Source organism: Gigantopelta aegis, chromosome 8 (genome assembly GCF_016097555.1).
Source record: "Gigantopelta aegis isolate Gae_Host chromosome 8, Gae_host_genome, whole genome shotgun sequence".
Classification (NCBI taxonomy): Eukaryota; Metazoa; Mollusca; class Gastropoda; order Neomphalida; family Peltospiridae; genus Gigantopelta; species Gigantopelta aegis.
The window spans coordinates 28752603-28769512 of NC_054706.1; the positions used below are offsets into that span (position 1 = coordinate 28752603).

At 39.3% G+C, this 16910-nt stretch overlaps 1 protein-coding gene across 1 annotated transcript in view; it reads right to left on the reverse strand.

The window, feature by feature from the left end:
- The window catches only part of LOC121380255 (high-affinity choline transporter 1-like), a 20121-nt gene extending 10879 nt beyond the window's left edge, over window positions 1-9242 (reverse strand). Inside the window, exons 1-3 of the mRNA XM_041509101.1 lie at window positions 9167-9242; window positions 5247-5354; window positions 388-543 (exon numbers count right to left, since the gene is read on the reverse strand). Coding sequence (XP_041365035.1) covers window positions 388-543; window positions 5247-5354; window positions 9167-9194 — 292 coding nt within the window. The 5' untranslated portion in view covers window positions 9195-9242. The remainder of the gene's footprint in view (window positions 1-387; window positions 544-5246; window positions 5355-9166) is intronic.
- Between the last annotated feature and the right edge of the window lie 7668 nt (window positions 9243-16910).

Genomic DNA, 16910 nt, shown 5'->3' on the forward strand with positions numbered 1-16910 from the left:
ATGTATAAACCTGAAACCAGCACACTAAACTCCAAGAATGAACTCGTATCAGCATGTCGACACAGACGCAAATACCTTCTATGCGCATACCACACATCACCTATAGACCTGCATAGTGACGTAACCTCGACGTCATAGAGTCCATTACGTCATCAGCTTTCCGTTGACGGTGTAATTAAATCTACATCTGATGAGTGAGAGCAATTCAACTCTCTCACGAAACAAGCCTGTCATGTAGAGACAAACATACACTTTTAACGATATATATATATATATATATATATATATAATATATATATATATATAATATATATATATATATATATATATATATATATATATATATATATGTATATATATACACACACAATTATGCAACTTTCTTACCAAGAGCTGACAAGATGGCGGCTGTCCAGAAGAGGCCGCCACACAACTCAGGAAAGAATAAGAGTCCACCAACCCGTCGTCCATATTTGATCTGGAACGGGTCGAACACTGTGACGTAGTTACTGCGACGCATCTTCGGAGCGTAAAATATGCCAGCTAATAAAGAAAGAAAACGAATTCGTATTTTACAATAGATTGTTTAATCTTAGACTGCACTGGCTGGAACAGGGAAATACCAAAAGCGACTGTCTCCACAGTAAAAGGGATCGATTCTACTGCGTCTGAAACGATTAGCTTCCATGTGATAAATCGTCCATGCCCGGTGTACTAGTAAAGCATGTGGTCTTCTGATGATCGAGTATAATCGTGTACAATCGGTCGTAAATTTTTTAATTAGAGTCTAAATTTCTAATCTTACTGTTAGAAATTTTATTCTCCAAAACATCTGAGCATATATTATTGTGCTGGGAACCCCCCCCCCCCCCCCCCCCCCCCCCACTAATCTTCTAATACTTTCATGTACCCGAACGCACCGGTTAAACCAGCATATTTCATTTTAGAAAGAAAGAAAGAAATGTTTTATTTAACGACGCACTCAACACATTTTATTTACGGTTATATGGCGTCAGACATATGGTTAAAGACCACACAAATTTTGAGAGGAAACCCTTGCTGCTAATCGAAAAGAGTAGCCCATGAAATGGCGACAGCGGGTTTCCTCTCTCAATATCTGTGTCAATCTAATTAAAATTAGCTCCACTATTACATGTGGATCTAACAGCAGCCAGTTGGAGCTCATGTCCACTAATCAAAACCTTACTTGCAGAATCATGCCAGTGATTTGAAAATAATTTGAAAACATTCCTAATTATCCTGAGGGTATACATGTTTCGTGTGAATTACGAATGCCTTAAAACATGTTTTATTTTATAAAATAAATAATTTGTAATGTAAAACTGAAGACTGATTTAGTTTTTTTTTGTATATATAAAATAAATAATTTGTAATGTAAAATTGAAGACTGATAACCCATCCCGTACGTATTGGTATGGTTCGCTGTACTGCGGCCACTAAAATAGACTCGCCCGATATTTTTAGAATTTGTATGCTCCCAAATAACGTTATAAAAGGCGAAGTGTGATTTGCCAGTTGGAGCTCATGTCCACTAATCAAAAGCTTACTTGCAGAATCATGCCAGTGATTTAAAAATAATTTGAAAACATTCCTAATTATCCTGAGGGTATACGACATGTTTCGTGTGAATTACGAATGCCTTAAAACATGTTTTATTTTATAAAATAAATAATTTGTAATGTAAAACTGAAGACTGATTTAGGTTTTTTTGTATATATAAAATAAATAATCTGTAATGTAAAATTGAAGACTGATAACCCATCCCGTACGTATTGGTATGGTTCGCTGTACTGCGGCCACTAAAATAGACTCGCCCGATATTTTTAGAATTTGTATGCTCCCAAATAACGTTATAAAAGGCGAAGTGTGATTGGTCAATATTTAAATTATTATTTACAGACGAAATGTTACCTGGACATTGGGGACTACGCAGTGTTGTTAGCAATCTGATTAAAATTAGTTCTACTGGTCTAAATACGGCATTCGTAATTCACACGAAACATGTCGTATACCCTCAGGATAATTCGGAATGTTTTCAAAAAAATTTCAAATCACTGGCATGATTCTGCAAGTAAGGTTTTGATTGGTGGACATGAGCTCCAACTGGCTGCTGTTAGATCCACATGCAATAGTGGAGCTAATTTTAATTAGATTGTATCTGTGTGGTCCTTAACCATATGTCTGACGCCATATAACCGTAAATATAATGTGTTGAGTGTGTCGTTAAATAAAACATTTCTTTCTTTCTGTAATTATAAAAACTACCTCAGTCTATAGAATAGAGTGTTACGATACTGCGATACAGTATAGTATCGCGACACAAGGTCGATGATGCGATACATCGATTTATTGCAGCTTTTCTGTTTTGCATAAAATGCATCTTGAGTTATTAGAAACACGAGGACGAACAAAAACACGTTGGATTTGCTATAATTGTTAATTTAGTTAGTTCCGACTAATAAAACATTTCTACGATTAAACTTACATATTAAATATATTTTCTTCTTTAGAATATCGGTGTCTGTATATTTAAAGTGTTTCTGGTCGTCTTATTATTTGTAATAAGCCCAAACTGGATTTTGTCTTCAAATAATTTCGTAAGTACGAAAAAACATATTTTAGGAAATAAAATTAAATTTAACCTAGTACAAATACTAGAACGATCAGAAACACGTTTAATATACAGCCACTAATATTTTATGCAGAAAAATATATTTGATATGTAATTACAATCGTTAAAATGTCTCTGTTAGTCGATAACATCTTAAAAAGTGCAGCAAACTCAGGAATGTCCCTTTAAGAGGGGCGAGGCGTAGCCCAGTAGTACAGCGCTCGCTTGATGCACGGTCGGTTTGGGATCAATCCCTGTCAGTGGGCCCATTGGGCTATATCTCACTCCAACCAGTGCACCACGACTTGTACATCAAAGGCCGCGGTATGTGCTATGGGATGGTGCATATACAAGATCCCTTGCTGCTAATCGAAAAGAGTAGCCCATGAAGTGGCAACAGCGGGTTTCCTCTCTCAATATATGTGTGGTCCTTAACCATATGTTTGACGCCATATAACCGTAAATAAAATGTGTTCAGTGCGTCGTTAAATAAAACATTCCCTTCCTTTCCCTTCTGGAGTTAAGGGAATTAGGGGGAACAACTCTAGTGGAATTAAGTTTGCTAACACATATTACGAGTTATTATCACCTGCTGAATAAAAGTAAAAGTTATTTTTTGTTTAACGATACCACTCAATCACATTGATATATATTAATTATTGACTATGGAATGTCAAACATTTGGTAAATCTAACATATTGTTTTACAAAGGAAATAGTAGCAAGGGATATTTTATAGAATATGCACCATCCCAGTGTTCGAAATAAGCAATTGAAAATCTATTCGGACAAGCAAAATGTGTCTCGGTGGTTGTCGAGTGGACAAGTAAAAATTTTCCGTTTCAATTTGAGCAATCACAAACATCATCCTGGTACTTTAATAAAAGAAACCATTTATTTGGACAAGTGAACTATTGGCAGACAAGTAGATTTCTAGATGTATTTGTCAGGGTGGACTAGTAAAACAGTCTGCTTATTTCTATCACTGCATCCCACATACCTTTGATATACCAGTCGTGGCACACTGGCTAGAACAAGAAATAGCTCAATGGGACCACCAACGGGATTGGATCCTAGACCGACCGCACATCAGGTGAGCGCTTTACACTGGGCTACGTCTCGCCGTTACGCACCACCAGGTACACAACACATTATTAGTATATCCATTACAAATATAAAGCGAATCAAATTTGAGAAATAAAAAAAGAAATGTTTTATTTAACGACGCACTCAACACATTTTATTTACGGTTATATGGCGTCAGACATATGGTTAAGGACCACACAGATTTTGAGAGGAAACCCGCTGTCGCCACATAGGCTACTCTTTTACGACAGGCAGCAAGGGATCTTTTATTTGCGCTTCCCACAGGCAAGATAGCACAAACCATGGCCTTTGTTGAACCAGTTATGGATCACTGGTCAGTGCAAGTGGTTTACACCTACCCATTGAGCCTTGCGGAGCACTCACTCAGGGTTTGGAGTCGGTATCTGGATTAAAAATCCCATGCCTCGACTGGGATCCGAACCCAGTACCTACCAGCCTGTAGACCGATGGCCTGCCACGACGCCACCGAGGCCGGTCAAATCTGAGAAAGTTCCAATTTAACGAACATATATTTTGAATGCAAACATAACATATTCCATTAACATCCTACCGATTATTAAGTAATGTACAATAGTTGTGTCGTTTTAACGCTATTATTAAGATATATTAATCACATATGTTATAGGAAGGAACGAAGAGATTGCAGCTACAGAATATTTTAATTTCGATCATACAACATGTAGTGACAATGATATTTTAATAGGAGAGGAAAGGAAACGCATGTTTGTATAATACAACCTCAGCACATTTTAAGCGACGACTAGTTCGTGTCTAACCAGTGGCAGATCCAGAAAATCCATTTCGGGGGTATGACATGAGGTGGAATGTCAAGGGAACGTTGGGGGAGGTTTGGAGGTGGATGTAAAATTAATATATAATAAAATTATAACTATCGCAAAATTTACCCCCCCCCCCCCCCCCCCCGATCTGCCTCTGCTAACATACCACAGCCTTTGATATACCACTCATGGTGCATTAGCTAGAACGAGAATTTTCCCAATAGGTCTGCCCGATCCTAACCTGACCGCGTATCAGGTGAGCGCTCTACCACTAGACGGTGTCCCGCCCTAAGACGGGGGAAAAAATCCCCGAGTCCATTGTGGGCGATCGATCCTGCCACTGTCATTGCAAGTTCACTCATTGCCATCATCTCGGCTGTGCCGTTAATATAACCTCCTCCCCGTATGAGTGCTCCGCAAGGCTCAATGGGTAGGTGTAAACCACTTGCACCGACCAGTGATCCATAACTGGTTCAACAAAGGCCATGGTTTGTGCTATCCTGCCTGTGGGAAGCGCAAATAAAAGATCCCTTGCTGCCTGTCGTAAAGAAGAGTAGCCTATGTGGCGACAGCGGGTTTCCTCTAAAAACAGTGTCAGAATGACCATATGTTTGACGTCCAATAGCCGATGATAAGATTAAAAATCAATGTGCTCTAGTGGCGTCGTTAAATAAAACAAACTTTACTTTTCCTCCCCGTAATAGAAGGAGATCGCGTTTTGATACCCACCAATAAACAATGACAGAGTATAACCAAACGGTGCCACTGTCATTGCAAGTCCACTCATTGCCATCATCTCGGCTGTGCCGTTAATATAACCTCCTCCAACGTTAGTTGCTGAAAATAAAAAATAAATAAAAACAAACAAGTATCGGTGTGATGTATAGATAAGACATCCTTCCCCCTCAAGTCGGGCGTACTTCGTAACTACTTGCTCTGATTAAAACAGACACGCACACATACATGTATGTGCGCGCTCGCACGCACACACACACACACACACACACACACACACACACACACATACATACACACACACACACACACACACAAACAAAAAACCCCGAAACCCCCCAAAACAATATTACTTAAGAAGAAACGCAAAACCACATTGTCGTAACATTTGGAGAATTGATTTAATTATTGAATGGTGAGTCCGATAATTACCAAATGTTGCAGGATTGTTCACAATTCACTCGAGTCCATTGTGAGTAAGTGATAGGACACACCACCAAGGTCAAGGTCATCTGGAGTCAATACCGGGTGTGGCCTCCGCGTGTTTTGAAAACTGCCTGGCACCGCCTGCCCATTGAAGCAACCAGAGTACGGATGACGTCCCGGGATATGGTGGCCCACTCGGCCTGCAAGGCTGCTGCCAGCTCGGGCAGGGTCTGGGGCTGTGGTTGTCGCTGTCGGAGGCGTCGGTCCAACTCGTCCATTAGATGCTCAATTGGGTTCAAATCCGGTGATATCGATGGCCAAGGAAGGACATTAATGTTGTTGTTCTGTAGGAAAGCCGTTGTGAGACGTGCTGTGTGAGGCCTGGCGTTGTCATGTTGGAACACTGCGTTGGCGTTGGCCATAACTGGAACGATGTGTGGCCGGAGGATCTGGTCAATGTAGCCCTGTGCATTCAGGTTGCCCTGCACGTGGACCAGGTCAGTTCTGCCAGTGTGTGAGATGGCTGGCCACACCATGACACTACCCCCGCCGAATCTGTCCACTTCCTGCACGCAGTTTGCCGCATAACGTTCACCACGACGCCTATCTTCCATCATGACGTCGGAGCAGAAATCGGGACTCGTCACTGAACCACACCTGTCTCCATCGCAGTTGAGGCCATTGTCGATGAATCTGGCACCACTGCAGTCGGAGTCGACGGTGTTGTGGTGTTAAGATGACACCTCGAACTGGACGTCTGGCACGAATTCCTACCTCACGTAGGCGGTTCCGTACGGTCTGGTCGGATATCCTGCGCAAACCTGGTATTGCTGCGGCTGTGGAGGTGGCAGTAGTCAATCGTTCCCGAAGGTGGCGTACCCGGATGTAGCGGTCCTGCCCGGGGGTAGTGACCCGTGGTCGACCGGATCTAGGGAGGTCACGTGTTGATCCATGTTGCTGGTAACGGTCCCACAGTCTGGAGATGGTGCTTGGGGACACATGGAATGCCCTGGCAACGGCCGTTCTGGATTCGCCTGCGTCTAGTCGGCCGATGGCATTGTTTCTCTGCGGTTCACTGAGACGTGGCATGTCCTGGATTGTCAACTGTCGGCCAGATACAGAGGCCATGCAAGCGAACACCCTGCACGTTTATACTGTCGGTGTTCATGTTGCACGTGCAGACAACGCACGTGCAGTGGTGACATGGTTTGCACGTGGCTGCGTTTTTGCGAATATTCACATTTTGGAACTTTATTGTACAGTAGCTGCGTTTTATCGAATGTAACCGTGGGAATGTGTTTGGGACATGCAATGACCTTATATTCACAAAGCATGAACCGGTAGGAAACATAAAATCGGAGTTATAACCCATTTGTACCCTTTTGCGTTTCTTTTTTTGAAGAGTATATATTATGTTTAATGGGTCGATGTTTCTCTTGGTGGACTATTAGTCCCCGAATGCGTCATTAGCCCCGTTGCAATTAAAAATAACTATGAACCGAGTGTTTGACAGGACACAGGGCCGTACCTTCTGGGGGGGGGGGGGGGGGGGGGGGGGCAGGGGGGCAGTTGTCCTCACGAGAATCTCACTTTATTTTTTTTATTTTTTTACTCCAGAAAATAGCATACACATCTCAGGGTTTAATTTGTATAGTGTTTCATTTGTTTATAAAAAGTAGTGCCCCCCCCCCCCCCCCAACCACCCACCCATCCCTAGGATTTTAATCAGGGTACAGCCCTGGCACACTTCCTGATCTACGGTTAATTGGGCTTCCATTTTTATGAATATCCCCGTTGACCGAGCGACGAGTGCCTTTGCTTTTAAATATGTTTTTTTGTTTACTTATATATACACTGTATGTCTCATGTTGATGTTCTGAAGAAAAAAGAAAGAAGAAGAAAAGGTCACGGGCTCTTAAATGCCCTGGGAATCTGTGCAGTAGGTTCGAGTCCTGACAACTGACACTACCCTATCTCTATGCTGTGCAGGTCTGAAGCCGTCTGTCTTGAGGAATGTACGTTTTTCGACACTTGGTCTGTCTAGAGAAGAAAACAGGAAACTCGCTGTCTCTGCCACATAGCAAAAGGTGGTCATAAACAGAACAAGAAAACATGTAGGTAGCCATGCTGTGTCGTTGGTCATTGCTTATGAAAACCACTGGGTCCACTTAGAGGGGTAGAGGGGTCCACTTAGAGGGGTAGAGGGGTCCACTTAGAGGGGTAGATCCCACATCCCATCGTACATGTGGCGACCGCTCTGCTAATGAGCTAACCGAAGAGCCAATGTGCCATGAGGTTTTTTTGTTTAACGACACCACTAAAGCACATTGATTTATTAATCATCGGCTATTGGATGTCTAACATATGGTCATTTTTCACACAGTCATAGAGAGGAAACCCGCTACATTTTTTTCACTAGTAGCAAGGGATCTTTTATATGCACCATCCCACAGTCGTGGTGCACTGGCTGGAGCGACAATGTGCCATGAAGACGAAGCGGTTAACGATGACAGTTTAAGAGTGTTACAGTTTTATTTGTGTCAAGTGAAGAGCACTGTTGGCTATTAGAAGTCAGGAAACCAGCTACATTTTATTCCACTAACAACAAGGGATCGTTTATATACACGTTTCTACTCCAGTCAGGACAGCATATATCACAAACCTTTTATATACCAGTCGTGGGGCACTGGTTGGGACGGTAAAGAACCAAATCAGAAAGTAAGTCCACCGAGAGGATTCGATCATTCGTCCCCAAGAACCTCAGGCGAGCCCCAGAAACCCACAGAGATTACTGCTAAAATAACGGAATATTTAATATGTACTTTCCCACTGAAAGTACATACCAAAGTCTTTTGATATACCCGCTGTACAGGAATCGTTGAAATGGGGAAAACACGTGGCCTGGAATTCTACAATTTACCCGTGTGCGTATAATTTTACTTGAATGCGTGAAACAATGTACCCGTGAACGTCAAACAGTTCCCCAGTGTCCATGAAACAATGTACCCGTGAACGTCAAACAGTTCCCCAGTGTCCATGAAACAATGTACCCGTGAACGTCAAACAGTTCCCCAGTGTCCATGAAACAATGTACCCGTGAACGTCAAACAGTTCCCCAGTGTCCATGAAACAATTTACCCGTGAACGTCAAACAGTTCCCCAGTGTCCATGAAACAATGTACCCGTGAACGTCAAACAGTTCCCCAGTGTCCATGAAACAATTTACCTGTGTACCTGGCATGGTGCTTATAAAACCTTTAGAGTCTAGACTCGAGACTTTAATAAAGTCTAAGACACTAATGTCATGACAACGCCATACAAATTGTATGCGTGTGACGTCATTAGAGATTGAGTCTGGACTATAAACGTTTTATAAGCACGGGCCCTGAACCGATTTGCCAATAACTGAGAAACAGTTTATCTGTAAAATTGAAACATTTTATCTTTGAACATAAAACAATTAACATGTGGGTGTGATTTGTTTTTACCTGTGATCGTGAAAAATGTTACAAACATTCCAATATTTCTGTTGGCCAGATATATTTCATGGCTACTTTTTGATTTCGCCGATTTTCGTGCAGCAATAATTCCGACCACTAAAATGACGATGTAGAACACAATAACAGACACGAGAGCAGGTATGTTGACCGCCATGATGAACCAACAACCTGGAAGAAGAAGAAGAAAATTAAAAGAAAACAAAAACAAATAAAAGTAATATAATATGTTATGCCTTTGTTCTATTTTAATATAGTAATATCTCAATACCTGATATAGTCATTAATTATCAAAACGTACATTCTTTATATATGTAATCGTAATCGTAATCGTGACATTCTAAAGTAATCGTAATTGTAATCGATTACTTTTGTCAAGTAATCGCTCGATCTCTGATATATATATATATATATATATATATATATATACTGATGGAAAGAAATAAGGGAACACATCAAATTGTAGACCAAATGTAATTCACTACTAGCGTAGTTATGTCTGTATTTCATACCAAGTTGTAATGTGGGATTGAATGTCTGTAGTGTTGACTGTGCTGCTTATATGTTCCCAGTCAATTTCTGATAATATGAATTAATTTTTAATGCAGTCATTATTTCTTGTTGCTATCTGTGTGATCCTTTATTTCTTTCCATCAGTATATATATATATATATATATATATATATATATATATATATATATAGAGAGAGAGAGAGAGAGAGAGAGAGAGAGAGAGAGAGAGAGAGAGAGAGAGAGAGAGAGAGAGAGATGTATAAAGTAATTCAATATGTGCATACTACACATGATGTTAGTAATGTACAAGGATTATTAAGGTTTATTTTATTATTGCAGCGTTTGTTGGTTTCTATCCTACTTAACGAGTTACGTTTGTTGGGAGGTCTTTGAATCCCGACATGGACTGAGATGTGAGGGACACTGCAGGTTCCACGTGGTGCATAGGCTAGAGGTGGTCTGCAACCCAGAGCAGGTCTGAAGTTCAGACGGTGATGTGCGATCCAGACGTGGTCTTTGTTACAAAGAACGGTGAACGAAATTGTATATGCATAAATATCTTCCACGGATCTGGACAGTGCGTAAAGACCGAGAGTGAATCCTGACTAAAGTAAACTTAGACGATATATTATATGTTAACTTTTGGGACAGGACATGTAGACAGGAAATAGGAATCCACATGTGCAGCAACTGGCCTCAGATTACAGTTATCTTCCCATTTGGTAGTCTGGAAATTTGTCAGCGCAAGTAGTCTGCTGTTTGACTGTGATTATTTCATGGCAGACAGCTTTGAAGTGCCAACTATTTGACTGAAGTTAAAACTCGTTGTGAGATAAACGGTATCTAATGGCCACTCATGTATTATTCTCAATGTAAATTATATAAATTAGCCTTTGTCGAGTTAACCTTTGTCACGTGACGGGTAGTTTTACGAGAGGGTCACAAAGCTGACTGGTGAATATATTGTAAGCAAAAATTGTCAGTTAACTAAAATGATAGTTTGCTTTATTTAAGGACACCACTAGAGCACATTGATGTATAAATCATCGGCTATTGGATGTCAAACATTTGGTAATTTGTTAGTCTTAGAGTAAAAACCCGCTACATGTTTCCATTAGTAGCAAGGGATCTTTTACAGACACCATCCCACAGACAGGATAAGTTCTACAACGGCATTTGGAACAAGAAATGGCCCAATGGGCCCACATACGGGGATCGATCCTAGACCGAGCACGTATCAGGCAAGCGCGTTACAACTGAGCTACGTCCCGCACCATGTCAGATAGCAGTCCATTTAAAAATATGAAATGCTATCGTTGTAGATGTAATGGCTGATATAGGAAGTGAACCGTATGAGCACTTTGCCAACTTGTTATTTAAAAATATTTTAAAGTGACATTCCTGAGTTTGCTGCATTGTAAGATGTTTCCGACTAATAAAATATTTATACGATTAAACTTACATATTAAATATATTTTCTTGTTTAGAATATCAGTGGCTGTATATTCAATGTGTTTTTTCTGGTCGTCTTAATATTTGTAAGAAGCCCCAACTGGATTTTGTCTTCAAATTAATTTAGGAAATAAAATGAAATTTAACCTAGTACAAATATTAAAACGATCAGAAACACGTTTAGTATACAGCCACTAATACTTTATGCAGAAAAATATATTTGATATGTAATTACAATCGTTAAAGCAGCAGTATCCGAAATATTTTCATTATTTAAACATATAGAACAGAAAATCCAATTACGTTTGGTGCATATGTGACGCCGCACTCCGCATTGGTTTCACTACGCTGGCTTATCCAGGTCAAAAACAAAGCCAGTATTTCGAAAGAGGGAAACTTTTGACGGGCTCCTACGGATCTCGGTTTTCATTGGCTTATCACAAGTGTGGAATTCCCCAACAAGAGATCACGTGAGATTTCGCAATTTTTGAAATAATTTAACTGTCTTGATTGAGGTGTCGTCTCATATCTCCAAAACATATTTATATCCATAGAGGTATGGTACAACGCCTTTCCAGGGGTTGGTCGGTGGGGATTTGCCTTGAAATTTTGACAGTGGCCAGCTGTTGGCATACGCGTTACATGTAAGGGGGTGTTACTAATTACGTAACGCTCTAGGGGTAGAGGAAGATTTACATAACATTTTTCAAGACTATTTGTTATTTTTATTCATTACTTAGACCTAAAAAGGTGTTTTTTGGAAATGCGCGGTCAGTCTAGGATCGATCCCCATCGGCGGGTATATAAAAGACCATGGTATGTGATATCCTGTCTGTGGGATGGTACATATAAACGATCCCTTACTAAAATAAAATGTAGCGGGTTTCCAAGGCGCGTGTGCAGGGATTTCAGCGGGGTTGGGGTTATAGACTGTGTTGAGCGAAGTTTATATGGGGCCATGGTCCCCCAGAAAATACATTTCAACTTTTTTTAAGCTTGGGCAAGTAAGGGTTTCGACCTCCAACACCCTTCCCCTGCACATGCACCCGATTCCTCTCTAAGATTACATGTCAAATTTACCAAATGTTAGACATCCAACAGTAGATGGAAGGAAGGGTAGGATATGTTTTATTTAACGACGCACTCAACACTTTTTATTTACGGCTGTATGGCGTCGGATGATTATTAAATCAATATGCTCTAACTTTGATGTCGTTAAACACCACCACCCCCCCCCCCCCCCCACCCCCACCAACTTTACCCTTTCCAAACGAAAGAATATTTATTTGAATGTTGAAAGATACTATGGTTGTATATAACCACAAACAAACAAAAAATAAGTCTCACGTCGGAAAAAAAGAAATGCTCATCCAATGCTGGGTCAATGTCATACACAGTACATATTGTATCACGAAAGACGTTACAAGGTCCGAGTTCAGCCAGACCGAGCAGAAAAACGTTCGCTAGACTGGTATGTGCGCTTCACGGTAAACTAAATGAAAAAGAAATGCTCATCCAATGCTGGGTCAATGTCATACACAGTACATATTGTATCACGAAAGACGTTACAAGGTCCGAGTTCAGCCAGACCGAGCAGAAAAACGTTCGCTAGACTGGTATGTGCGCTTCACGGTAAACTAAATGAATGGCCACGTAGGGAACCAGTCAAATAGTTCACGAACGTTAGCGAAACGTTTGCTGTCTGAACATGTCGCATATCTTCATGCAGTGAATGGCTGAAAGGCAGAGCCGGTTTAAGAATCCGCTGGGCCTGTAACACAAATAATAGCGAGGCCCCTTCCCAGGATATATATTTTGCAACCCCCTCGGGGAGAGGGGAAAAATGGGCTGGGGAAAATAAATGTACACATCACCGCGGTGCCCCCTGAAGCGCGGGACCAGTAGCACGTGCAACATCTGCCCTAAGTTAAGCCAACTATTTGATTGGTTACTGACGTGACCATTTGGTGTAACGTGAAGCGCACACACCAGTCTAGTGGACGTTTTCCTGCTCAGTCTGGCTGAACTTAGCTCTACTACTAGGATAAACCGGCTCTGCTGAAAGGTGATCGATCAAAGTAATTAAATATGTTTTTTTTTTTTAAAAGGGCCATTCCTGAGTTTGCTGCATTGTAAGATATTTCCGACTAATAAAATATTTCTACGATTAAACTTACATATTAAATATATTTTCTTGTTTAGAATATCAGTGGCTGTATATTCAATGTGTTTCTGGTCGTCTTAATATTTGTAAGAAGCCCAAACTGCATTTTGTACCTACTAAAAAACATATTTTAGGAAATAAAATGCAATTTAACCCAGTACAAATATTAGAACGATCAGAAACAGTAGCCACTAATATTTTATGCAGAAAAATACAGTTGATATGTAATTACAATCGTTAAAAAGTATGTTAGTCCAAAACATCTTAAAAATTGCAGCAAACTCAGGAATGTTCCTTTAAGGTAAAATGGTATACAGAACATGTAATCTTTTTGTTAGCGATTTAGTGGGGTGTGACCTAAAGTAGTGCCGGAAATAGAATAAAACTGATTTTCGTGGATTATTTCTTTCATATTAAACTGAAAAGTAAATATGTTTTAAATATCTATTTTATGATACTATACCTAATTTAGCATTTACTTGTTTCGGCTCTCATTGATGTACAAGGTGGTGTATACTCTTGAAATTAAAAGAAAGATGTCAGTAAACAGGTGATTTGTGTACTTTATTGGAACAGACTATAACACGTTATCGACACGTGTCCGTTTCATTTACCCGTAAACAAACCTTTGATTTAAAACTGCAAGTTTTAAGAGTATTTTGAATTACAGTATGAATTATTAATTATGACCAGCATATTTTGTGAATATAAATTCAATATAAGTACATTAGAAATTTACACAATCTTGCAAACACTTAAAGGTGCTATATCATAGTTTTATGTGTGAGCATATGTGTGATAAAGATTCTCCAATAAAAATGTATTTTCTACTAGTAGATAAAATTATTTTGTTACAATCATTTATGGGCATATAGTTGAAGGTGTAGTCTTTAAATTTTAAAGCAAAATTTAATTTTAAAACATTATTTGCAATAGCTGCAATTGTGCAACTTGGAGATAGCTCCTTTAATACATAGCACCTTTAATACCGGTATAATAGATCACACTCTCAGAATGGTTCTTGACAGTTTTGCTCAAAAGTTACTTAGAAATATTTACAAATATTTTGTTTTGGAGAGACGATCCATTCACATATTGCAACAACAATGAAATTGACACATGTTGATCACAATTTGTTATGGTTTGTTCCAGTGAAGTACATAAATCACCTGTTTTACTGACATCCTTTCTTTTAATTTCAAGAGTAAACACCACCTTGTACATCAATGAGAGCCACCACAAGTAAATGCTAAATTAGGTAGAGTATCATTAAATAGATATTTACAAAATATTTACCTGTCAAGTTTAATATGAAAGACATAATCGACGAAAATCAAGTTTATTCTAGTTCCGACACTACTTTAGTGAATTCATTTTACACAGCGAAACAGAAATTTGAGAATATTTTATTAGGAGGTAAGCAACTGGGGCAGTGAAATATATACCAACAGCGATGTTGCCATTCATCGAAGTCGTTCGGGCAAACATTGCGGTGAAGGTCGCCGGCTGTCAAATGCCATGCGAATCTGGGCCCTGTTCCACGAAACGATCTTAGCACAAAGATCACCTTAGTGCGTTGGGCAGCTATGCAATTAAGGTGATGTTAGGGCTAAGTCCGCTTCATAGAACGGGGCCCTGGTGCAGTAGGTTGGTGCCAATTGACACTTTGTGTTTTTTAATATTATATTTAGCTACTGGGTCGACGCTTCTACTGGTGGACTAATAATCCCCGAGTGCGTGTTTAGATCAAAATACCAAACTGCCACATTAGTTTCGACCGAGTATTTGACAGCAAACTTCATGCGAATCAAATGTCATGTGAATCGGTGCAGTAGGTTCGCATCCTGCTAACTAACATTTTTTAAAAATATGATAGGTCTTTATATACTATTAGTATAAGAAAGAAAAAGAAATGTTTTATTTAACGACGCACTCAACACATTTTATTTACGGTTATATGGCGTCAGACATATGGTTAAGGACCACACAGATTTTGAGAGGAAACCCGCTGTCGCCACTTCATGGGCTACTCTTTCCGATTAGAAGCAAGGGATCTTTTATTTGTGCTTCCCAAAGGCAGGATAGCACAAACCATGGCCTTTGTTAAACCAGTTATAGATCACTGGTCGGTGCAAGTGGTTTACACCTACCCATTGAGCCTTGCGGAGCACTCACTCGGGGTTTGGAGTCGGTATCTGGATTAAAAATCCCATGCCTTGACTGGAATCCGAACCCAGTACCTACCAGTCTGTAGACCGATGGCCTAACCACGACGCCACCGAGGACGGTTATTAGCATAAGAAGTCGGAAAAACATATCGACGCCGTTTTCGAGAACACGTTTATTAAAATCTTCATTTATGTATTCAACCGTTAATCTTTGAAATGATTTAAATCCAGTAATTAGAAACTCCATAACTGTATCATCTTTTAAAAAAGCAGTAATGCCAACGGTAAATCTAGTTCAATCATACTTTTGGTGTGGGAATCGAAGAGAAAATAATAATATTACACACAAGATTACTTCATGGGTATAGTGCCTTAAATGCAGATTTTTATAAATATGGGCTTACAACAGATCCTTCGTGTAACTGTGGATATTGTACTTTACATGTGTTTTTATATGGTCGAAATACGTTAAGTGGTCTCTATAATAAAACAGTATTTATTTGTGTTCAAAATTTTATTAAAGGGACACACCCTACTTTTTAAATACCAATGCATATTTGTTTTTACTATTATAACCGTTTTTGATAACTTGAATCATACTTTACTTAGATTTTATTGTTTAGATTATCAATTTCCGTGTTTTCGAAGTGTCATCCTGGTGTTTTTAATATCACAAAATGCATTTCTCATATTTTTAAAATCACACGTTCGTCTGAGAAGTAACAGTTATGGAGTCGAGTTTTAGTCTATTTTTTAGAGGGTATTTCACCATTTCACAGACTAATGTTTCACTCAATTGTAACTTTATCCAAATGTGTTACAGGTTTGTAGATTAAGTAAACTTAGTGTTAATTTTCACGGGTTGAAACTAGGGCATGTCCCTTTAAACAAACACATCGTTTTGATTAAAATAGTCTAAATGTTTAAAGGCACATGTACTTCTTTGTTTCTTTTATAGTTTCTTTCAAAATCCTGTTGTACATAATATGCTCTTTTCCTCAATCTGATTGTTTTTAAAATACATTTGTATACAAAATTACTATTATATTATAATTGAGTAATTGTCGTCATTATATTGTATGTATATAGGAGAGGGTCTAGTAAGTTGGCAAACTAGTGCCCAATCCTTTTGTTGTTTAAGCAATAAAATATGTTTTCAATCAATATACTATAACAGAGTTCATGCGCACACAATTCCAGATTATTAACAACTATTCATAAACAAAATTTACAGACTATTTTAGGAAGATTAAACTCTGTCATTTAGGCAGTATTCCAGTATTCCAGCCCATTTTGTTATGTCTCGTTCCAGCCAGTGCACCATGACTGGTATATTAAATGCCGTGGTATATGCTATGCTGTCTGTTCCACTGGACATAGCGTGAAGTCACAACTCCGATCTAGACGTGTTCAAGTTCAGCTTCTTAAAATATTTAGA